Source organism: Carassius auratus, chromosome 30 (assembly GCF_003368295.1).
Source record: "Carassius auratus strain Wakin chromosome 30, ASM336829v1, whole genome shotgun sequence".
Taxonomy (NCBI): domain Eukaryota; kingdom Metazoa; phylum Chordata; class Actinopteri; order Cypriniformes; family Cyprinidae; genus Carassius; species Carassius auratus.
In genome coordinates, this window is record NC_039272.1 from 13,358,661 (window position 1) to 13,382,762 (window position 24,102).

Here is a 24,102-nt window from a genome sequence, read left to right on the forward strand (position 1 = left end):
TTTCCTTAGAAAAACTGTAAAAATGAAACACCTTCGCTAACACATTAACCTACTGTGCAATGCTTTAGTGTCAAATACCTCTCACATTATCTTCAGAAATCCATTCATCTGAAGCACACTCAAGTAATATTCTATCACAAGATCTTCTGGGGTGTAAACATGCAGCCAATGGGGTTGCAAGCCCAGATGTTTATCCAAAAAGCCACACCATCCATCCATCCATCCATCCATCCATCCTAATGCCTTGCGTTGAATTCTTCCATACAGATGCTGCACCTATTAGGATCGGTTCCAAACCAGATGGTGAACAGCGCTTCACTGGTCTTCTACAAGACCTCCGGCTGTACTCCAGCTGGCTCAACCGCTCCGAGATTCATGAGCTCCACAACCAACCAGCCAAGAACGACCTTCACAATGTGTCAGGGTACCTGACATACAGGCAGGAGGAGAAACTGAAGTCGTTTTTAGTCCAAGTACGGGACGATCAAGAAGAGGAGGGTGAGGAGGTTTTCTACCTACAACTGGTGGCTGTTCAAGGTGGAGCCCGTCTGCCAATGCCCAGACCTACTGCCATCCTCAAGGTCATGAAGAGTGATAATGCCAATGGACTTTTTGGCTTTACTGGTCCTTGTATACCAGATGTAGGTGCAAAAAAAATATTTCATATAATTACATTATGCTTGTGAGTTTTTTATTTTATTTTAAAACCAAAGATAAAGCAATGTCACTGTTTGGCATGAACACATAACAACTTTGCAAATGTCAATGCAAATGCAAAAACTATAAGATTATGACAAGAACTAATTCTGACTATGCAAAACATACATCCAGTGGTGACATCCAGTGAGAAATTTGTAATGTTGTCTTACAGATAGCCTTCTGACCAGCACAATTAAGGTCTAATGAGTTAACATCTAACCATATTATTTGATTAAGTACCCAAGTTGCTTCTTTGTTAGTGTTTGGTTAACCTTCCCTCCGAAAGCATGTAATGTGACCTCTAGTTGTGAGACCATGTCTTCATGTATATTTAATATGTCTTCACGCCTGGATGGATGGAGCATGCATTCTTCTCTTCAAGGAGATTGGATGCATGGCATCTCCAATGACTTGTTCGATAAACAAGACAGATGGTCAGTGAATTCCTTTAGAGGAGGACCTCTCCACTACTGACAGAAAAGACACAGTAGCATGTGCGTTCTCATGTGCTCTAAGCAAATAGAAACAAGACTAAGCAGAAAAAGGAAAGGGGACATTTATTAACTAATTTCCTTTCTATTTAACCAGTAATATGAACATGAACAATCTCAAAATCGGCAAAAATACATATGTTTTTCTTTCTGAGTTTCTAACATTTCAACAACATCTAAACTCTTAATGGTTTAAAATGATTTTGTCCTGAAATTATTATTTGTGTGTGTGTGTGCTATTGTTGGTTTACAATGACCTTTATCCTTTCTTTATCAGATATCTGAGGAAGGCTCGATGATCTCCTGTGTAGTGGAGCGCACACGTGGCGCTCTGGATCATGTCTATGTAAACTACACCGTCACTCAGGTTGATTCACCCTCAGACTCGTCAAATGCCTCCGACTTTGCCAATGCTACAGGCTCCATCCATTTCCTGCCAGGCCAGCGCTCTGAGGTAACAGGATTAACTTCTCAAGCAGTTATATTAATTACCACAGGACCACCAATCAAGGGGGAACATTATAATATTCCCATTAATTTGTAATGGCTGGACAACTGCAATTACATGCCATTGCATTCCTGCATCTGTTCACACGACGATTGTATGTTTAAATACAGAAATAAGTTATAAAATTAATTTGAACTTGTTTTAGATAACAAAAAAAAGTTTTCATTGATGAATTTAGTTAATAAATTTAATTTAATTTGTATTTTTTTAACAACCAAACTGTAAATGTATATGGCTCCATCTAGTGGTGGTTTTAACCACTTTGATTAATTGACAGTGTAAATCCATTAAGTAATGGCAAAGCCTCCCTCATAAATGCCTTTATATTTGATTTCTCTTGTCTCCTAGGTTTTAAACCTGCTGGTTCTAAATGATGACCTGCCTGAGGTTGATGAGCTCTTCCGGGTTAGGCTGGTGTCAGCTGAATCAGGTGATGGGAAACCAGGTTCCACTCCTACCAGTGGAGCCAGCATCGACCCAAACAATGCTATCAACAATATTACAGTCAAAGCCAGCGATCATCCATATGGTAAATTGTTATATTTGCCCTTTAAGATTCATTCCTTTCATTTATGCTGCCAGATCGTCTTAGTTGACTAGTTATTAATGCAATTTCAGGCCTTCTGCAATTTCAAACTAGCCCAGTGCCTGCTGGTATGATCAGACCCGCACTAGAGGAGGCCCATGTGACTGTTCGAGAGGAGGCTGGTGTGGTCAGTCTGCTGGTGGCCAGAGCACAAGGACTGCTGGGAAGGGTGACGGTGGGCTATCGTACGTCTCCATTCACAGCTGCTGGTTCAGAGGACTATGAGGTACCAACAATTCCCATAAGACTATGAGACAGTTGAACACCTTTTTTGGGGGTTTAAACATTTTAAGTAAAATTTCGGGTCGGTTTATTGGTTTACTCAGTCTTTCATTTCTTTTTTATTTTATTAAGCAACTAGCAAGAATACAATTAATCGAAGATGACATTCGTAATGTTAATTAATTGAAACAAGTGTTTCTTGAGCACCAAATCAGCACATTTAATGATTTCTTAAGGATCATATGATACTGAAAACTGGAGCAATGTCTTGCCATTACAGGAAACAATTCAAATTAAATTGAAAAAATATACCAAAATTAGAAATCTGTTGTTTTAAATTGTAATAATATTTCACCATATTAATGTCATTGACCTCAAGGTTTTGAACAGTGTATATGTTTTTGGTCTTGCTTTCTTATACAGTCCAGCAATAAGAGACATTTTTCATTAACCAAGATCCCCTAATAAAATTCCTTTGTATATTAAAATGGCACAATTCCTTTCCATCTTCTGACAGGACACAGAGGGATTTCTAGACTTCTTGCCTGGCGAGAGATTTAAGTACATCAATGTGACTATTATAGACAACTCGGTCCCAGAGTTGGACAAAGTCTTCAGAGTGGAGCTTTATAATCCAAATGGAGGAGGTAAGAATATTGGTCCGTTCAGACTGATTCTGTGTCTCCTCTTTTACTTTCTTGATTTTTCTTTCACTGTTTCTGCACGCACTGTCTCCTGTGGGCTCCATTCATGCTGTTTGTGCATGATAATGGAACATTCTGTGTGATTTCAATGTGTACTATGTGTGATCCCTGTCTGGCTCCTGTGTGCTCTTTAAGTGGATCCATTATTTGCAAGCGAAGCCAGTGGAAGTGGCGAGAGTGACATTGACTTCTTTCTTCCGTCCTTTCACTATCATCATGGTAAGATTCTTTTTCTCCCAGATCTTTCTCTCACAGTTAACTTTTTCCTCATTTCCATTATTTGCTGTAATACCAGACTGGATTCTGTTTGGAAAAAATATATATATACTGGTTTGACTGTATATTAAACTAAAGTGGTGCTTAATATTGACAAAGTAAAAAGTGGTTGTGTTTATATATATATATATATATATATATATATATATATACATATATACATATATATATATATATATATATATATGTTTATTATTCCCAACTGCTTGAATTGCTCCTGCTTTGACATTTCTGAGGCACTTCATGCCCCATTATCTGTCATTTGGGCCTTGGCAGATCTTTTCAACAGAACTTCTTTAACCAATGCTTATTCGCTGCTTATTCTTTGTTTTTCTTTCTTTTGTTGATTTATTGCATAATTGAGGTCGCCCCTTACACAAGCTTTATTTTGTAAGTGCTAGATTAAAAGTTGTAAAGTTTAAGAGCTGCCCATAACAGTCAAATCCCCAGACTCTGGATTGCAGAGTTCTGCCAAGCTGTTTACATAGTACTAAGGCCTGCGAGCAATACCAGGAAAAACGTGGGAAAAGCAAATAGCCTTTATGTTTAAGGGAGGCCAATAGGGGTAGATGGTGTTTTGAAAATGTCACTGTTCACGTCTGTGACGCTTCTTAGTGCCCTTCTTTAGGGAGTCTTTAAAAGTAGTAGTAGCAGTAAAAAATGGGTCTACTTATTTTCTTCTCTTATTTGATGGCTTAAATCCTGATAAAATGTATTTTTGCTCTGAAGCTAACCTGGGCGCTGCTGCTCGTATCATTGTGACCATCGCTGCTTCTGATGAGGCTCACGGCGTCTTCCAGTTCAGTGCCGACTCTCTGACTCTGAATGGCACAGAGCCTGAGGAGGGCAGGAGTACTGTAGTACTGCAGGTCCAGTTCAGTCCAGACAAGATCTTGAAAAAAAGTTCACTGCCTTTGGGTTTTGTAAGAGGCCTCTTATTCTCATCAAGGTGATCAAAAATACATTAAAGGGGGGGTGAAATGCTCGTTTTCACTCAATATCCTGTTAATCTTGAGTACATATAGAGTAGTACTGCATCCTTCATAAATCCAAAAAGTCTATAGTTTTATTATATTCATAAGAGTAAGATAGTCTGTACCGATTTTTCCCGGAAAAACACGACCGGCTGGAGGCGTGACGTGTGGGCAGAGCTAAAGTATCACGAGCGTGAATAGGCTTTTGCGTCGAGAGCGTTTGGAAGCTGTGACATTACCCAGAGCTGTTGAAAAACATATTAAAGGCTCTGACATTACCGTGAGGGAAAACCCATCATCCAAAACAAACCATGGCTTACAGTCAGATTCAGCCGTTTATTTATTATCCAGAATCAGATCCAGAGGCTGAAACTGAACGAGAGCAGCAGCAGCAACGACTCGCTCCGAGCGGGGCTCAAACCCGGGTCTCTGGCATGGGAGGGGACACACTAACAAGGAGGCAGAGATATTTGAAGCAGTTTTACTCACCGCCTGCGGTTCCAACACACGATCGTGACCCTTTTTCCTTGGGATTGCATCATCCTTAAGAAATAAACGATACGCAAATCCGTCGTCAAACTGGGCCTTGTGAACAAGCATCTTCGAAATGCAGGGAACAAACAAAAACAATTGCACAACTCCGTTGATGCTCTGTAAAAATAAACTCCATCCACTGGTCCCTTAATGTTGTTGTTTTTTTGGTAATCTGTGCAGGGTTGTCTTGCCCTGGCAACCAAAAACACACTTCTTTTGTGACTTTTCGCGACGCTCTCGCTCTGATCAGTGAATCGATCTGATCAGTGAAATGTCTGTGCTCCCAGTGCTCTGCTATACGGGAGCGCGCGCTTTTCCGGCAGAAGTGCCTTAGGACCCATATAAGGAAATTCCGCTCCATCTAACATCACACAGAGCCATACTTGAAAAAAACTTTCTGAAACTTGTGACAAACCGGAAGGAGTATTTTGGGAACAAAAATACTCCTTCAAACGTACAACTTAATTTTTGAAACTTTGTCCATGTTTAGCATGGGAATCCAACTCTTTAACAGTGTAAAAAACTCAGTATGCATGAAATAGCATTTCACCCCCCCCCTTTAAAGGGTTAGTTCACCCAAAAGTGAAAATTCAGTAATAAATCACTCATCCTTTTGTTGTTCAAAACCTGCAAGAACTTTGTTCATCTTCGGAACACAAATACAATTTTTTTTTTTTTTTTATGAAATCTGAGCGCTTTCTGATCCTGCATAGACAGCAACAAAACTGAAATGTTCCCAGACCCAGAAGCGTAGTAAGGACATTGGTAAATAGTCCATGTGACATCAGTGATCTCGATAAATGGGGAGCACGTAATTTGGAGGAAAATAATTATTGAATAAAGTTGTTAATATTTCAGTGTATTTAAAAATGTATTTTGTTCCAGTCTCCAGTGTCACATGACCCTTCACAAATAACAATTAGAGTCATTAAAAGAAATAAAGAAAGAAAAAAATGAATTTCATTAAAAACAAATTGTACAGATGAGAGAGAAGTTAATGTTTAATATAAGTAAGTTTCCTGTTTTTCTCAGGTGATTCGTACCTTTGGCGCTCTATCCAGGGTGACAGTGTACTGGGAGGCAGATGCTAATTCAGAGGGAGAACTTGTATATAGATCTGGCAATGTGACCTTTGAGGTGAGCCAGACTGTTGGAAGCATCTACTTACTGATTTCCCAAGATGACATTCCAGAACTCGACAAGAGCTTCAGAGTCCGCCTCTCTAATGTTTCTCATGGTCGACTCGGGAAGGAAACTACTGCCACACTGACTGTATTGGCCAGCGACGACCCTTATGGACTTTTTGTATTCTCTGACAGCAGTAGACTGATCCGTGTGCCAGAAGCAAATGCTGTCATCACCCTGAACATACAGAGGAGAAAATGCTTAATGGGAAGGGTGCGGGTGACATATCGAACATTGAGGGACACCGATGCAGCTCCATATAGCACACCGGGAGTAGGTCGGGCCAGTGCAGGGAATGACTTTGTGCCTGTTGTGGAGTCTGTGATATTCTCTGCTAATCAGAGTGAAGTTAATGTGACCCTGAGGGTACTGGATGATGAGGAACCGGAGAGAGCAGAGTCTGTGTTTTTGGAACTTGTCAGCGTCACTTTAGTTGAAGGGCTGCAACCCAGACCAGGTAAAAGTTACTTGAAAGGTGTCTTGAATTATAAACTATGTAATGTGCAAAGCATTACTGCTTTAAACAAAAAGCCAGGATGTGTACTGAATGTAACTTTTGGTTTTTCAGTTGCCCTTTCCCCTCAACTTGGCCCACGGAATGCCACAGTTGCCCAGATCATTATAGAGGCCAGCGATGATGCTTTTGGGGTGCTACAACTGTCTTCCCCAGCAGTGAGTGTGCACGAGTACTACGTCGGACCTATAATCAATGTAACGCGCATCGGAGGGATTTTTGCCGACGTGTCTGTCAAATTCAGAGCAGTTCCATTGACCGCTAGAGTGGGTGAGTTTTAATGACAAATGTAATTCTGTCGTCATGGACGTTGTGGAATGTCATTTTCGCGAATATTCTAGGAATGAATTTTTAAGAAAAATAATGTTCTGTTTTAACATGGTTTAAATTCTGATGTATAAATGTGTTTTAAATTGCTGTATTTCACTTTATAAGTTTTTTACTTTACTTGTGCGAAATATTAAAGGAATTAATGGAATATCTGTTTTATATCTGTATATTTCTATATTTTGAATGGCATATGTAGGTGAAGACTTCAGTGTGGCCTCTTCTGATGTGGTTTTGCTGGAGGGAGAGAGTAGCAAGGCCATCCCTATCCTCATCATCAATGATGTGGTGCCTGAACTGGAAGAGACCTTTCGAATTGAGCTTCTCAACCAGACCACAGGAGGCGCTCTCCTGGGGGACCTTACACAGGCCATCATTACCATCCTACCCTCAGATGATCCATATGGATCTTTTGGTTAGTTTTTATGAATGGCCTGTTTGTCATGGAACTTCAGTAATGGAACATGTTCAGTGTTTTACATGGTTTTTCGACGGTTAGTTTTTCAGGCTGCACCAATCACAGTCGAGGAGCCAGCAGTGAATGCTTTTGAGGTGTCCCTACCCATAGTGAGGAATGCTGGAACTATAGGTGATGTGGATGTCCAGTGGAGAGCCACAGTCAATGGAAGACCTGCCACTGGTGATCTGCGACCTTTGTCTGGTGAGGTCAGGTTTGCTCCTGGAGAAACCTTAAAGACACTGAAAGTTGAGGTTTTGGCTGATGATGAACCTGAAATTGAAGAGGTGAGTGTTGGTTTTTAAGCTTTGTAAGGATGTATGAAAACTCTATATTACTTGAGCGTTTCTGTTTAATTTAGGTCATTAAGGTTGAGCTCATAGGTGCCACCAATGGTGGTAACATTGGGGCTGAAAAAGTAGTGGACATCATTGTTCCTGCCAATGACAACCCTCACGGAACAATATACTTTGAGCAAGCAGTATACCGCATCCAGGAGCCACTGGAAGGGATCTATATTGCTAACATTACAGTTCGAAGGAGGTAATGTGCCTGTTTTTCCTATGTCTTTAACTTTGCTTTGAATGGTATGTTATGTTCCTTCTTTGTGTGGTTTTCACTGCAGTGGTGGTAACTTTGGGATGCTGGAGATCATTTATAGCACCTCTGAAGTTGATATCGTAAGCAATGCTCTCAGGGAAGGCAGAAATTTCCTGGTTTACTTTGACTCTCCACTGGCTGGAGCGCCATCCAATGCCCTCCGCAGACCCATCAACATCACCACAGACACAAACGTCCTGAATTTCTGTGCTGCGTTCTGCCTTAGAGAGCGAGCTTGCCAAGCTTTCAGCTTCACCAACACCCCAAGAGCGAGTTGCTTCTGGGTAACGTCTGGGGCCAGACAACTGAGTCCCTCCCCACAAACCTTCACCTATTTAAAAAACACCACAGCAGCCTCTTCGCTATTTAGCTCGCAGGCTGTTGCTGGGAGCGACTACATAACCATGACAGCTCAGACCGCAACCATGCTAGACAGATCGCGAGTCGCTAACCTCACGGTACCCATCTTGACTGACTCTTTGCCAGAGGTGGATGAGAGTTTTGTGATTAAAATCCTGAGTGTTAGCTTGGCCAACATGACCACAACTACCAAGAACTTGCCAACGATACAGCAGCCGGACACAGCTTTGGTGACTATAGCAATGAATGGAGATGCGTTTGGAATATTTCTACTCTACAGCATTAACCCCAATGCCACACAAGATGGTCTGTATCTCGAAGTGAGAGAGGAACCAAAAACAACAGTGCTGCTGGTCATTGAGAGGAGAGGAGGCAGCATGGGACAGGTAACAGTGGAGTGGAAGTATGTTGGCGGCAGTGCAACACCCAACACTGACTTCAATGGGACGGGGGACACCCTCATCTTTGCAGAGGGTAAGTCTGGTCTGCTTTGTCCTTTTGGTGGTACTGACAACAATTGTCACTATAAGTCAAGAAATTGACATTAATTGCTTAAAATTAAGTTTTACCGAGTCATTTTTTACCTTTGTTTTCAATGTTCATACTTTAGTCTGTTGGAATTATTTACATTATGTACCTTTGGCAGCTTAAATCAGGGATATTGCTGCTTTGATCTTTTTAACGCAGGGTTAAAAGTGTTGGTAATACCATTTTTGTAAAACTGGCTGTTAATAAGGGAAATGTATTTCTATTATTTAAAAAAATTATATCAAACAAAAAAATATATTTTGGTTAATTCAATAAGATAAAGGATACATTAATATAAATCATTCTAAATAAATCAATTCTAAAAAAAAACTGAAGTCCATTTTTTCATTTCAACATTGAAATTGCCCTGTCTGTGCCTTAAAGGTGATGTAAAGAAGACCCTTGAGTTTGTCATCACGGATGACATGGAACCTGAAGACAACGAGACTTTACAGCTTGGGTTAGTGAGCACTGAGGGTGGCAGCCGTATCCTTCCCAGTTCGGACACAGTCACCATCCTCATCCTGGCCAATGACAATGCAGCTGGTGTGGTGGGCTTTCACCCAGCTTCAAGATCTGTCATCGTCAGAGAGGGTCTGTGTTTTTCTTGTTTTTGTTCCACTTTTACAGTTAAGGCTTGTTCACACCACAAATGATGTCCATAACACTGCGATGTGACAGAAGGCAATAGAAGAGTTTGTATTTAAATGTTCAAACTCTTCAAACTCTTTTGATTGTCCAAGAATGGTTTTTATCATTCATCAGTTGGAAATAATTGAATAAAATGGAAAATAATTCTGATTCCAACAACTTATGGTTATAGTCATCACTGGTGTAAATGGACTTTTAATTAAAGAAGTCATCATAATGTATTTATTCATGTAATTTCTCAACAGGCAGAGGTGGTTTTAAGAGTAACATAATTGATTTAACTTCTGTTACGGCTATGTGCCCAAGTGTAGAGGCATTTTAAACATGTTGTAATTGGATAATTAGGCATCAGGTTGTGCTCCATAGTAACTAGTAACATAGTACCAAGATGTGATGAGAGAAGTGGGATCTGCAACAGCTGCAACATTGGGAAAGTTGGTTCGTGTCACCTTGCATGCATGACAGCACACGTGAATTCTATATCCCTATATAAGGAAAAGGAACTCACATCTCATAAATATTAGCTTCTAAATCAATTGAGGGTTGTATTACTTGAAGATTGTAGAGGTTTTATTAAATCCAGTAAACCCAATGCAAAATCCACGTCTTATTATACCAGAAAATGGTTAATAAATAAGGTTAGATGTTCTTTGTATTCAACAGGTATGAGTTTGTCTCTGCTGGTGGAGAGAACAGCTCCCGCGATTGGAAATGTCACAGTGGAATGGAAGATCGAAGGCCCTCGAGTCTCAGTGACTTTTACAGACACCTCTGGAAGTCTATTCTTCTCTGAGGTAATGAATAAAAAAATGTTGCTTTACCAGATCATTTGAGCATTTCTTTTAAACTTTTAAACCTTACTTGTGAATTCAAAGGACAATGAGCGATTAATGTTCTACTTCCACTACTATTTCAGGGAATGTTAAATAATACTATAGTGTTGAGGCTACTTGAGGACACCATACCAGAAGAAAGAGAGGAGTACAGAGTTATCCTAACAAATATACAAACCAAAGGTATTTATCAAAAAACGCACACAGGAACTTGTTTTCCTTCAAAGTTTAATGTATTGTATATTGCAAGTTCATCTTATGTTTAGCAAGGCCACTAAGATCTATTATTAACATTTATGAATGTAGAATTTTCACAGTTTTGCTTCTCAGGTAAATGATTTTGTTTTAAGGATGTTTGCATATTTCTGTTTAGAGAATTTTTACTATGTTAGCATTAGCTGTTATGTTATTGTCTTGTTAATTTGGTAATTACACAAAATGTGCACTTCAGCTTTAGCGTGTCCTCACATTTCACTTAACATTTTAAGAACACTTTAGAATGTGTTTAAGTTGTGCTTATTCTGTAAACAATATTTATTTATTTATTTATTATTTATTAATTTGTAAATAATCATGTATAATACATAATTCTCTCAGGGGTTACCCAGACAGGCATGGCAGCGCTGCATGCTCAGGGTCGTGAAGCAGTGGTGAGCGTGGAAGCTAGTGACGAGCCGTTTGGTTTGCTCAGCATTGCCCCCTCATCCTTAAAAGTGACCACAGACGAGAAAGACACCACCATCAGGATTTTCCTAAACCGAGAGTTTGGTGCATCAGGTTAGCTATGCTTGCAAAATCACTCAAACAAAGTGTTGTCCTGGATTATGGGGATGTAAATATTGCTACTTTCCCCTACAGGTGCTGTAAATATCAGCTATGAGACTGTGCAGGGCTCCTTGCAGGACCTCAGACAGACTGAGGGAGCTCTAGCCCAGCCAGGCCTGGACTTCAGACACATCTCCAGCTCTGTGATCATGCAGGATGGACAGACATCTGTGTCCATCCCTATCACCATCTTAGATGTATGATGCTGCTGATCTAACATTGACTACATTCTTACAGTTTTCATTTGAATGTTAATGAATTGAGAATTATTTTTAGATGCTTATTCATTCTCAGGCATATTGTATTAACCATAATTACATTAACATATTTGTATTTGTCGTGGACAGGATGACATCCCTGAGCTGCAAGAGTTTTTCTTAGTCAATATAACATCAGCTGTCCTCATAACCACCCTCCCAACCGCCCCTAAACTAAGTAAGATGATTAGATAATTAAGCAAATGTATTTTGTTTTACATAATTTTTCACTTTTCTGTGTTAAATGAGTCATATTTAATTAGGTTTTAGGTTCTTCTTTCAATTATAATTTCTTCTTGAATCCTGTTGCATTCTTTCATAGAGGTTTTCTATACATTGAAAGGTAAAGGTACTCAAACATGTACTTGATATGCTCTAGTGCTTTGTGCTTATTGTCATATTGTCAGTGGCATTTTGTAACTAGAATCTGTGTTTGTAAGGTGTGAGCTTGCGGCAGTGTGAGCTCTGTCATTCCCAAATACAGTCCCCACTCCTCGCTTATAATCAATGATTTGTGAAGACCCTTGTTAGAAGACTTTTTTTTTTTTTTTTACGTGACTATTGGTGTAGTAATAGTTGATGATTAATAATGTTGCAAGTTACCTGTTTTTTTTTATTGTGCTTTTCCTGAAACCCCAAAGCATGCTGCCATTGCCTATTATCCTTACCCTTAAACTATTTTATTTTATTTTATTTTTCTGATGTATTCCTGTCTTTCCAGATACTGAAGGCCTTGTAGCAGAGATCATTATTAATGCTAATGATGGAATCCAAGGGATAATTGGCTGGCAAAACATAGAGTACGAGCACCCTTTTGGCTTATTTTTTCAACTTATGTGAAACATGGTATCTTTAACTTTTATGCTGAGTAAAACTCTTTTGGTAATGTATGTATTTTCTCCTCAGCTATGTTATTAATGAGACAATTGGCGTGTTAACTCTGGTGGCGTACCGTGATGCCGGGACGTATGGAAATGTGTCCCTGTTCTTCTATGCCCAGAATCTCGAGGCTCAGTTGGGTCTGGATTTCAATGCTACCCCATCAGTGAGTCACGAACGCTCTTTCTAGTTTTTAAATACAATTAACTATTCAGCATTTATTGTTAATAATTATCGACGATATATACCTACACAGATGATCCATTTTGTGGATGGAGAACGGCACAAGTTTATCGAAGTTCAGATTTTAAATGATGCCATTCCTGAAGGGGATGAGACCTTTCAGTTAATTCTGGCAAATCCATCAGCAGGGCTGCAGCTGGGAGAAAACACTACAGGTCTGGTATGCTGGGAGACACTGAACATTCATGATCTTCCGTGATCAGTGCCGTTTAATTTTTCTCTAATGTGTTTTCACAGCTACCGTGACTATTCTGGCCAATGACGATGGCCATGGAATCATATCCTTCAATAACAGTGAACACTTCCTGCTGAGGGAGCCCACTTCATTGTCAGGTCTGGGGGAGAGTGTGGCCACCCTCTACATCGTACGAGACCCTCCTCAGGGTGTATTCGGTACAGTATCGGTCCAGTTCACAATCACTGATGTCAATGGATCCCTGTACACTGATGACCTCACACCTTCCTCTGGCTTTGTGGTACTTGAGGACGGAGTCAGATTCAAGGTACAGTATAAAAAGATCTTACAGAGCAATGAGAATTTCATGAAATAGTTAACCAAGCATAATGAAGGAACCAGATCTGTTTAAGTTGAGAAAATACATGGAGGAACCAGTGTTTTGTCGAAGAAAATAGTCTTCATATTTGTTTTCTAGACTATAGAGATCTGGGCTGTTCTGGATGCTGAGCCAGAAATGAATGAGACATTCACAGTGATTCTGTCCAACCCTACCGGAGGTGCTCGACTGGGAGACTCACTGCAGACTTTCATCACCGTACTGCAGAATCAGGCTCCTCTAGGACTCTTCAGAATATCACCATCATATAACAGGTACATTCACAGCCTGTTTTAAACAAGCTTGTTAGACTCATACAACCCCTGCTTCTACTGTATTCTTTGTATTTTCCAGGACTCTAGACACCATGAGCGTGGAGGAGAATGGCGGTACGGTGTACCTGACAATATCTCGCAGTAATGGCTTGGAGTCAGCCGTCAGTGTGGAATGGGAGACCCGGTCAGGAACAGCATTTGGCATGCGTAAGAAATTGCACCAGTAGGCTTATTTTGGTGTTTTTCAAAAGCTGTTTGACCACAGATTGTTTAATGTATTTGTAGGAGGAGAACAGCCAGTGTTGGCTGCATATCAGTCTGTCAGGGATAACTTGGCATCAGTCTGGTGTGTAGTGCCAAATGAAGACTCTGCTGTGGTCCTGAGGCTGCTCAGAGGTCCAGCTCAGAACCAGGCTGTGCTCTACAAATGGCAGGGTGTCTTTGTACCTGTGGAGGTATGCTCTGAATTCAGTTAAAACATGTTGCATGCAAACTCCTTTACCTGTTCTGTTCCCCTCTGTCCTCCCAGTCATTTCACATTTCAGATACATTGTCCTATCTAATAAAAAATGCATACCAGGACAAAAAAGAGCTCAATGCTCTGTGTTTTGGTAGAAGAAAATGCACTCAAAATTGTAATGCTTGTTCAGTTTCCTAAATATAGCAGCTAATGCAACAAAATTGTATTCAAATTTACATTGTATGATTCATATAATCGTACAATGTAAATTTGGTTCATTTTTGTGTTTGGGTCAAATTTAATGTTAAGAAAATACATTTGCAGTATTTATAGTTTTTTAAGATTGTAATCATACCTTGTCAATGCAAGACAATAAGTATTTATTTTATTTGTTTGTTTCTATTTTGTATTTCTTTTCTCTCTTTCGCTCTGTTTCTCATAGTTTGTCAGCATCCAGAATCCCAGCTCTTGTGTGGGTTTTACAGTCAATGGCTCCAGCTATGTGGCAGTTTCCCATGCACACAGCAATGTGTCATTAACTGCCACAATCAGTTTATTTCGCCTTCAGGCAGACCTCAACCTCACTCAAGTGAGTATGCTGCCAGTTTATCTTTTTATTCAGCTGCCATCGACAAAGCTACATTTGTGCTTATCCTGTAATAGACTCGTGATTCATCTCACTATAGTCAGATTTGTATTTTCTGATGCGATATGTTGTCCCCTTTTGTAGGAGCAGACTCTTACTGTGAACAGTTTCAGCGTTAAACACTTCTCCACTGAACTCCAGCAATATTTGATTGCTTCTAGTGAGGTAAACTCAGTCTGACATGTAAAATACAAACTTGGGGTTCTAATTGGAAGCATTCAAATAGCAATCGTAAGAAATACATTACTGAGATCATTCCTCTCTGTCTTAAGATTTTTGTGTGGGATGGAGGCTCATTCTCCCTTCGTCAAAGTCTTGACTTGCAAGACATTACCACAGCCGTACCATTCAGACGAGGCAGCAGCAATGTACAGCACCTGGCTGTGTGCAGGAACAGAACGGCATCGCCGTGTCTGATATACCAGTGGAGTAATGGACGATTCCAAACCCCTCAAACCTTAGAAGTCAGTGCTCGAGTCAATCAAGTGGAAACATTTCAGATGGAAGGAGATACGTTCCTCCTCATCATTACTGAAGGTATCATATGTAGTGTTACAGTTCAAGTGTATTTTAAATTCGAAGATGTTTCGACACTGTGTGAGCATTACTGCCCTGTATCAGAATCTAACATTCCCATTGTCTTTATTGTTCACCATGAAAAGGTCCAAGCTCAAAATGTGAAGTGTTTATGTGGGGTTCTCAGCAGAACTTCTTCCAGCAGACTCAGTCCATCTCATTTCCCGGCCTCTTTTCAGTCCACCCCTTTACCCCTCCTTCTGGAATATGTGAGTTGCCAGACAATATTGTGCAGTCTGTTTAAATAATATCACATTTAGTGTTTTTCCACTGTTAAGCATATTTTTACATATATTTTGTCCTTACCAAAATTATATGCCTTAGTTTACTGGTATTTCAATTTACATGTCATAATAATAGCACTTGCTAAACGGAATTGCATTGATATTCCTAAACAATGGTTGGGTTATGGCTAATATACAGACTATTTCTTTCTTGCATGTACACCAACATTCATACAAAATACATTTTTGCACTGCCTCAAGTACCAGTTATTTATTTATTTATTTATTTTTTCTTAAAAATAATTTCATTCCTCAAGGATGCATTAAATTAAAAGTGATATTAATTACTTTTACATTGATAATATATTTTTGTTTTTGTTTTTTTTTTCATATTCTGCTTTATTCTTTTGAACTTTCTTTTTGATTCCTGAAAAAAGTAGTACATGCACAAAATAAAACAGCACAATCATTTTGTTCGCATAAATTTTGATTCGTCTCGCCTCACTTGGATATCTAACTATTTGTTTGCTTTGCAAGCATATCTGTTGTTTAGGCTTTGTGTCATTTACAGTGTACAGGAAAACTATCTGTACTGAGAAATTAGATTTACAAGTTTCTTTTTGTCGTAGCTCACCTGTTGCTTGCGGGTCTAAGAGGTTCAGCACTGTACTCGTGGAGGTCAGATCTGAGGCAGTTTGCTGAAGTACTGCAGTCTCCGTCTGCACAACAATTCCTGTACCTTCTTGTTCCTTCTCTCAATTCTACCAAAAGTCTTATCGTAGCCACTGGAGAATCAAGTTCTGTTGTATATGAGCTGACCTCAGTTTCCAACCAATCTGACTTCATCCCCAAGTATGTTACCATTCCTAAGTAAACAGTCTGATTTCTTTATTTAAATGTTTGTGTAATGCTGATGGTCATTGGTATTTTCATCTCTTATCCTCAGTTCAGGAGAGCTTTTTTTCCAACCTGGTGTCCGTGAGCTAGAAATAGCAGTGAATGTAATTGATGATGATGTTCCTGAGGAGGAAGAACATTTTCGTGTCAGCCTCAAGAACCCCAAAGGAGGGGCAGAAATTGGCTTTGGTGGTCAAGTGACCTTGTTCATTCCAGCTAATGATGATGCTTATGGAATTATAGGCTTTGCACAGGTATAAAGATCAGAATACATTGTGTGCTTCACAGATGCTGTTATCTGAATATGCAGTAAAACTCACAAAACCCAATGTCATGGCGTGATCTTTAACAGTGTAAAAGTACTGTCAGATATAAAATTCCAAGACGTCGGTTGGTGCACTGTTGATGATACAAGGAATATATTTGTGTACAGAACTCTTTAATGCGAGAGGTGGATGAGTTGGAGGACAATAACCCTGTTTCTCTGAGCATTGAGAGGAGGAGAGGCAGGTTTGGCAGACTTACAGTACACTGGAGCGCCTTTGGTAGTCTGGAGGACATTTTTCCCACTTCAGGAGTGGTAAGAGCTGCTGCTTTCTGTTTTTAATTGTTTTAGTTATAACATTTGACTGAACTGCATGTTTTAAATAGTACATTTGTATCGCAGACTGTTGTTCTAGTCCAAAATCACAACTCTAACTATAAGCTGCCATTTGTAGCAGCAGTTACATATGTAATTAAAATGTTCAAGCATCTGTTTACAAAAACATTGTACTATTTAAAGCACCTGTTATTCAGACTTATTATAAAAACCTCCCAATTAGGACAACAAAATGTCAGCGTATGCTATAACCACAATGTACTATGAATTACAGACCTCTTAACATCCTCTGTCTGTTTTGCATGTAGGTGACATTTTCTGAGAGCCAGGCTGTTGCTATCATCTCACTGAATGTATTAGCTGATGATATTCCAGAGTTAGCAGAAAAAGTCACCATTGTCCTGACCAAGGTCATGACGATTGGGATAATTCAGCCGTCCAGAGGAGCCATGATCGACCCTCAGCGTACCCAAGCAAACCTGACTATTAGAGCGAATGGTTCACCCTACGGAGTCATTGGCTGGCATCTCGATTCCCAGTACTTCATTACGCCAGAACCTCCAAGTAATCCATTTGTGTTTAACTTTGTCTCAGTTCAACGTAGCACAATAATATAATCAACAGCGTATGAATGGCTAAGACAGCCAAAAACATTGCTCTGCAACCCAAATTACTGATAAGAAATATATACAAATGTCTTAGTCATATACTTAGTCTTGGAATTAGTTTAGAAATTTAGTTTTTTGTTTTTACATAATTGCCCAATTCATTATAATATGAAATATATTGAAATACACTGATGTAATTATTTACATTTTTTTATTGCTTTCACTTCAGAGAGCCCAAGCAACATTACACTAAGCATTGTGAGAGATCAAGGAGCATCAAGGGATGTATTAGTTTACTACACCACCAAAGCGGCCCTCCACCTGCCACCTGTTAATCAGGCTAGTGAGGGAACTGACTATGTAGCCAAAGAAGCCACAGTCATCATGAAAGAAAATGCTACTGTTGTCTTGGTATCTGTTACCATCTTGCCGGTGAGTATTACAACCCAACTAATCTGACTGCTTCACTGAGATGCCATCTAATAAAGATTTCACTTTTCACTATTACTGTTTTCACTGTCCTTTTAATTAAGTAAATGCAGCCTGAATATATGAATGAATACATGGATCGTCTTGCAAAAACATTCCCAGTTAGTCTCAGGTCACTCATTCTGAGGACACACCATGCTGAAGCTGATTGACCTCATACAGCACGAGCCAACAGCCAGTTACTATAACCACCACAGAAACCCCACTTTTTTATTTCATTTTATTTTTTCAGTTTGTTCCTGGAATAGCTTGTGCCTTGTAAATTGCAGTGGTCGTTAGATATTTTTTGCATATTGTCCAGCCCCAAAAACCACATGTTGAATTTGTTTGGGCTGAAAGTTTATGACTCAGACTACTGACATAAATCAGCGTGTTCTTAGAATGAATTGTACATAGGCTTTTTGGATGCTTCTTAGAATCTGCTAAAGAAATTATTCCTTAATTTAAGATGTATGAGGTCTCTTAGGGGTTTTAACTTATGCAGTATGTGATATGCATGCAGGTATGGATTAAAATTGGATTAATCCTTGGATGGTATATGGTTTATGTGTTTGCTTTTAGGATGATGTTCCCGAACTGGCTGAGACATTCCTTGTAAACATCACTAGAGTTGAACTGTTGGGAGGAGACACAGGAGCAGCTCAGCCCAGCGTGAGGAGACCTGGTCTGGAGATAGCTGAGGTCACCATCCAAGAGAACGATGATCCAAGAGGAGTCCTAAGTTTTAATGTCTCAAAGGTTGATTCACAGTTAATTCTAATTGTGTTTTTTGTACCAGTTTTATTCTGAATGAAGAATGAACATGCTCTGCAATCCCTTGTTTTTTAGGATGTTTCTGGGGCAGTGCTGGCATTTGAGGTGCCATCACCTGGAAACATCCTTACATTGGCTGTCATGCGAATGGCCGGTAGATCTGGGAGACTGGTGCTTTACTGGGAGGCGCAAACGGTCACAGCCAACACTGAAGATTTTAGTCCTTCCTCTGGAAACCTTACCTTTCAAGATGGACAGGTAAAGATTCAAATCAGAAATATATATCCTGTAGAATTTAATATGTTACTACTGAATCTGTTTTTAAGTTCTATTTTATCTATGATCTATTTTTAACAGGCAGTGGCTTATATTGAGATCACCATTATTGATGACACAGTTGTGGAGTCCACAGAGACGTTTATGGTGAAACTGGTTCGAGTCCTTGGAGGTGCGAGGTTGGGGGACGAGACAGCTGTGGTAATCAGCATCCCGGCCAATGATTCACCTTTTGGTCGGTTCGGGTTTGAAGAGCTAATGGTAAATAATAGTTATAGTGTTAATTCTATATTACCATTTTGCAGCCTAGCCTAAGTGTTTTAATTGTTTTATTTGTGATCTTGTATGAGTGGTTCACTCTGGATATCTGAGGCATTTCTGTAAAGTAAAACTCTAAAGTAACTTTTTGCTTGAACTTCTTCATGGCAACCTTTTTTTGGTAAGATGTAACCCTGTGTTTAACTACTGCCATTAGATTAGAATGCCTTTGTGGTTACTTTATAAAAGCCTTAAATAGCTCGACTGAAAAGATGAACCTTAGTAACATGCTTTATCTTGCCTCAGGTGTCTGTGTCTGAGCCACGGTTCCTAAATGACCCCGCTTCTTTAGCTACACTGACCGTAGTGCGTAGCTCAGGAGGTGAAGGAGTGGTGCATTTGATATGGCTTCTGCAGGAAGAGGGCAGAGATGACCTAAGCCCTCGTAATGGAACTCTCATTTTTAATGGCGTAAGTATGGGCGGCGAATATGAATATGACAATTGTCTAAGGGATAGTTTAACGAAAAATGGAAATTCTGTCATTAATAACTCACCCTCATGTCGTTCCAAACCCGTAAGAACACAAATTAAGATATTTTTGATGAAATCTGAGAACTTTCAGTCCCACCACAGAATGCAAGGGTACTACCACGGTCTTAGTTTACTAAATCAACACCATGACTTAATATAACAGATTCTTCTCTTATGGGTCAGTCTGCCTCCATTCACAAGAATACCACGATGCATGCAAGTGCATCAGCAACAACACACGCATTCACCGCGGTACTCTCGTGGAGGGGCAGAAAGCTCTCGGATTTCATCTAAAATATCTTAATTTGTGTTCTGAAGATGAACGAAGGTCTTACGGGTTTAGAACAACACAAGGGTGAGTAATGTATGACAGAAGTTTCCTTTTTTTGTGAACTGTCACTTTAAATGAATTGAAGAGCACTTTTACCTGTGCCACAGTGAGCTAATCACAGTTGTTAAATTGTTTTATTGTTTGTAGACTGAGTCCAAGAAAACTCTGGTGGTTCAGGCTTTGGCCGATGCTGTTCTGGAGGGAGAGGAAAGATTCACTATCCAGCTGCTCTCTCCAAAGAACGAGCCTGTCATTGATCCAGTTAGAGGTCTGTCAGCATATTATCACTACTGATAACATCTGGGAAACAGTTATTGTTTCTTGTCTTCATAAATGTCTGAACGTTAATGTTTCTCTTTTTCATAGAGCAGGATATTTCAGTATATATCGTGTTGTCTATATTCTTGCAGGTCATCTTTTTACATTGGTTACTTTTTGTTTTCATCAGGTTTTGCTACGGTTGTAATTCAAGCTGATATGGGTGCCCTGGGAACTGTAGGAATAGCTGATTCCAGCAGGAATGTGTTGATTGGCGAGCCAAGAAACAATTACAATGGAACAGCTCTGGTCAGGTAAACTTCTCACCTTCTCCAACCAACAGAGGTTTCTGGATCTTTCATTTTTCACCAAACAGAATTCACAAACAAAAATACCAAAACGTACTTCCTTAACACTGCCCTAATCTGAAGATGAACTGTGTGCTATCAATTGCAGTCTTGTAAGAGGTCCAGGCATCTTTGGTGAAATTCAGATCTTCTGGAACATCACCACAGCTGCAGATACAGAGTTTGAGGAGACCTCTGGGAAAGTTGTCATGAAAGACCGCCAGTCTGCAGCTACAATTCAGCTGACGGTAAAACAGCTAAGAAATACACATGGTCATTCTAAAGTTTGGGGTTGGTAAAAATGAAAATTTCTTACGCTGATGCATTTATTTGATAAAAAATACAGCAATGCAGTAATACTGTGAAAACAGTAATATTATGAAATATTATTACTATTTATTCTAATTTATGACTCTTTTTAATTTTATTTTAATATATTTTGAAATGCAATATATTCCTGTGATGGCAAAGCTGAATTTTGTGCAGCCATCAGTCCAATCTTCAGCATCTGTGATCTTTCAGAAATCATTCTAAGATGCAGATTTGCTGATCAAGAATAATTTTTATACTTGAAAACAGGTGTTCTGCTTACAATATGTAAACCATCGTACTTTTTTCAGGATTCTTTGAGTAGAAAATTCTAAAGATTACATGGCTTGAGTGTCACGTTTAAACAATTTAATGCACCCTTGCTAAATAAAAGTAAGTAAACAAAAATCGTACTGACCCCCAAACTTTTCCCATGTAAACTTTAAAAAAATATATATTTTATAAAATTAAAAATTCTATAAAACTATAAAGACTGTTAAAACTCAAAGGAAAATTGATTCTCTATCCCTGTTCCTGCAGGCACTAGATGATGAGATCCCAGAAGAAAGCCGTGTATATCAGCTAAGACTGAGCTCTCTAACCCCAGGCTCAGAAATCAACCCTGACAGACAACTTGCCACCATCACTATGGCTGCCAGTGACCTTCCCCATGGGCTCTTCTCCTTCTCCCAAGCCTCTTTGCGTGCCACTGAGGAGGACAGAGCTGTGAGACCCCTTGCATGACATTAGCACTGATGAGACACAAACCACAACCAGAGGACCTGTTCCTCTTGACTGGGAAAGTCATTGAAACTTAAAAAAAATCCATAAAGCTATAGCCTAGCAACCATTGATACAATGACAAAAAAACACTGGAAAGTTTTCTTTTTGAAGTCTTTGTGTCACAATTAATGAACCCAAGGTTGAGTTTAATGGAGTAGTTCAGAGGTAATACGACTATATTTAATTAAAAATGAACACACAGTGTAAGCTCTGGCTATGCAAACTTAGCTTTGATCATTACAGTTTCCCTAGAATCAGCTGTAGGAGATGGGAATGGTGATATCTTTGAACACGTACTCAGAGGTAGTTGATTCTCCAGCATTGTCTTGTCTCTTACCAGGTAAACGTGACCATTGTTCGCTCCATGGGCCTGTTTGGCAGCGTGTGGGTCAGTTTCCACACAGAAGGCAGAACTGCGATCAGTGGACAGGATTTTGGACAGTCCTCTGGTCGGCTGCTCTTCAGGCCTGGGGAGAGCTCAAGGGTCATTACGCTGACTATTCTCGATGATGACCTTCCAGAAGGACCAGAGGAGTTTTTCCTCAACATTACACTAGTAGAGCTTCTGAATGCCAGGTAGAGTTTAGCTTACGCTCTGAAACCCAAGTCATGCGGTAGCTTGAAATAGCATTAGCTAGCTGCTTTTATGCATACTGCAAATTTATTTCTTTCCGTTTTGTTTTCAGTTCAATGGATTTTACAGTGAGAGAGTACAGCCTACAGATTGACCAGCCTCCGGCTATTGGCAATCTCTTCTCCCTCATGGTGATTATCCAGAAAAATGACAATGCTGAGGGCATCCTGGAGTTTGACCCCAAATATGTCAACATCACTGGTACTTTTATGCATTCCTTATTTATTTATTTAAATAAAAAGAGTCATTAAAGTCTTTACTTAAACATGTATAGTTAAACTTCTGGCTTATAATTATTTTCATTTTATGGATGTCAACCGATAAATGGACAATTTTAAAGATCAATTTATTATTTATTTATTATTATTATTTGATTATTTATTTTTTTTATACTGTTGTTAGTTTTAAATGTTACAAGTAATTTTAGACATCACAACTTTATCATGTCCAATATGAAAAACAGACATTCATTTTGAGAGTTTACGTTAAATAGTTTTCTCTGAATGTTTAGATTTAAAAAAGTAGAAATGATTTTAACATCTAAAGAAAATCACACTTAAATTTCAATTGAATTAAATAGAAATTAAAACTAGAAATATTTTTTAAAAAGGTAACAATGACAGAAGCATATTGCAAAATTACAAAAACTTGAAGCTTGAAAATGTTTTTAAATATTATACTAGTATACAGATAAAATAACACTGGAAAGTAAAAGTGCATGGTGCATATATATATATTTGTCTCTCCAATTATTTGTATGTCTCAGTTGAGGAGGATGTAGGAGTTCTGTCCATCCCTGTACTGAGGCGTGTTGGATCCTATGGCCAGGTCACAGCAGAGTTTATCTCCAAAGGTCTGACTGCTCAACCTTATTCAGATTACATCCTGCTCAATGGCTCCGTCACCTTTGAGCATGGCCAAATCCTCCGCTATATCAATGTTTCCATAGTGGATGACACAGAGAGGTAAGGATGGGCTTATTAACTTGCTATATACTGTATGCTCTTATTTGATGTTGGTTAACTGACTTAATATTGTACTGTTGATGAGTTTTGTGAACTTGTAGCATATTTCATTGAATAATTTCTTGTCTTCCACCCAGTGAATTTAATGAGATATTTGAGATGCAACTCACTGGTGCCACAGGAGGTGCCATACTTGGAGCTCAGCTAATTGCACGAATTACAATTGCCAAGAGTGACTCGCCAAATGGTGTTGTACGATTCATCAACCAAAGCGCCATCACTGTTCCAAACCCAAACAGCACCCTCAGACTGACCCTGTTTGTAGAGAGAGCGGATGGGCTGCTGGGAAACGCCACGGTGAGCCCCGTCTAGACTATGACCTCACACTTCCAGAACCATAAAATATCATTAGTATTATGTGGGGAAGCATTTGGAGGACAGACAGACCCTAAACTGGATGTTTCCATTGATCTGTCTGTAATTAAAAATGTGTTAAATGAGGATTGTAGAATATTTTGATGGATCAGAACATGAACAGTACAGACCTTCATGTTTCTTGTACATTTCATTTAGGAAAATAAACGAAATGAAGAGTTGATTCGACAGTGATGTGGTTGATTATTTTAGGGGACTTGCTGTGCAGTCTTAAAGCAGTCACCATGGTTTCAATGT

General features: G+C 39.3%; 1 protein-coding gene across 1 annotated transcript in view; it reads left to right on the forward strand.

Moving 5' to 3' along the window:
- The window catches only part of adgrv1 (adhesion G protein-coupled receptor V1), a 130,228-nt gene that overhangs the window by 42,022 nt on the left and 64,104 nt on the right, over window positions 1-24,102 (forward strand). Inside the window, exons 21-67 of the mRNA XM_026211495.1 lie at window positions 268-641; window positions 1,468-1,644; window positions 2,047-2,227; window positions 2,317-2,510; window positions 3,024-3,153; window positions 3,346-3,429; window positions 4,216-4,355; window positions 6,027-6,636; window positions 6,748-6,963; window positions 7,220-7,435; window positions 7,520-7,764; window positions 7,839-8,020; window positions 8,103-8,911; window positions 9,350-9,559; window positions 10,280-10,410; window positions 10,533-10,632; window positions 11,047-11,226; window positions 11,308-11,471; window positions 11,622-11,709; window positions 12,253-12,331; window positions 12,438-12,576; window positions 12,667-12,808; window positions 12,891-13,156; window positions 13,307-13,482; window positions 13,562-13,689; window positions 13,768-13,937; window positions 14,385-14,531; window positions 14,673-14,753; window positions 14,861-15,125; window positions 15,251-15,373; window positions 16,018-16,240; window positions 16,335-16,539; window positions 16,719-16,865; window positions 17,195-17,450; window positions 17,724-17,926; window positions 18,545-18,721; window positions 18,812-18,994; window positions 19,094-19,273; window positions 19,577-19,741; window positions 20,282-20,402; window positions 20,583-20,706; window positions 20,849-20,987; window positions 21,589-21,774; window positions 22,172-22,407; window positions 22,518-22,666; window positions 23,232-23,430; window positions 23,568-23,787. Of these exons, the coding sequence (XP_026067280.1) occupies window positions 268-641; window positions 1,468-1,644; window positions 2,047-2,227; window positions 2,317-2,510; window positions 3,024-3,153; window positions 3,346-3,429; window positions 4,216-4,355; window positions 6,027-6,636; window positions 6,748-6,963; window positions 7,220-7,435; window positions 7,520-7,764; window positions 7,839-8,020; window positions 8,103-8,911; window positions 9,350-9,559; window positions 10,280-10,410; window positions 10,533-10,632; window positions 11,047-11,226; window positions 11,308-11,471; window positions 11,622-11,709; window positions 12,253-12,331; window positions 12,438-12,576; window positions 12,667-12,808; window positions 12,891-13,156; window positions 13,307-13,482; window positions 13,562-13,689; window positions 13,768-13,937; window positions 14,385-14,531; window positions 14,673-14,753; window positions 14,861-15,125; window positions 15,251-15,373; window positions 16,018-16,240; window positions 16,335-16,539; window positions 16,719-16,865; window positions 17,195-17,450; window positions 17,724-17,926; window positions 18,545-18,721; window positions 18,812-18,994; window positions 19,094-19,273; window positions 19,577-19,741; window positions 20,282-20,402; window positions 20,583-20,706; window positions 20,849-20,987; window positions 21,589-21,774; window positions 22,172-22,407; window positions 22,518-22,666; window positions 23,232-23,430; window positions 23,568-23,787 (9,260 nt within the window). The remainder of the gene's footprint in view (window positions 1-267; window positions 642-1,467; window positions 1,645-2,046; window positions 2,228-2,316; window positions 2,511-3,023; window positions 3,154-3,345; window positions 3,430-4,215; window positions 4,356-6,026; window positions 6,637-6,747; window positions 6,964-7,219; window positions 7,436-7,519; window positions 7,765-7,838; window positions 8,021-8,102; window positions 8,912-9,349; window positions 9,560-10,279; window positions 10,411-10,532; window positions 10,633-11,046; window positions 11,227-11,307; window positions 11,472-11,621; window positions 11,710-12,252; window positions 12,332-12,437; window positions 12,577-12,666; window positions 12,809-12,890; window positions 13,157-13,306; window positions 13,483-13,561; window positions 13,690-13,767; window positions 13,938-14,384; window positions 14,532-14,672; window positions 14,754-14,860; window positions 15,126-15,250; window positions 15,374-16,017; window positions 16,241-16,334; window positions 16,540-16,718; window positions 16,866-17,194; window positions 17,451-17,723; window positions 17,927-18,544; window positions 18,722-18,811; window positions 18,995-19,093; window positions 19,274-19,576; window positions 19,742-20,281; window positions 20,403-20,582; window positions 20,707-20,848; window positions 20,988-21,588; window positions 21,775-22,171; window positions 22,408-22,517; window positions 22,667-23,231; window positions 23,431-23,567; window positions 23,788-24,102) is intronic.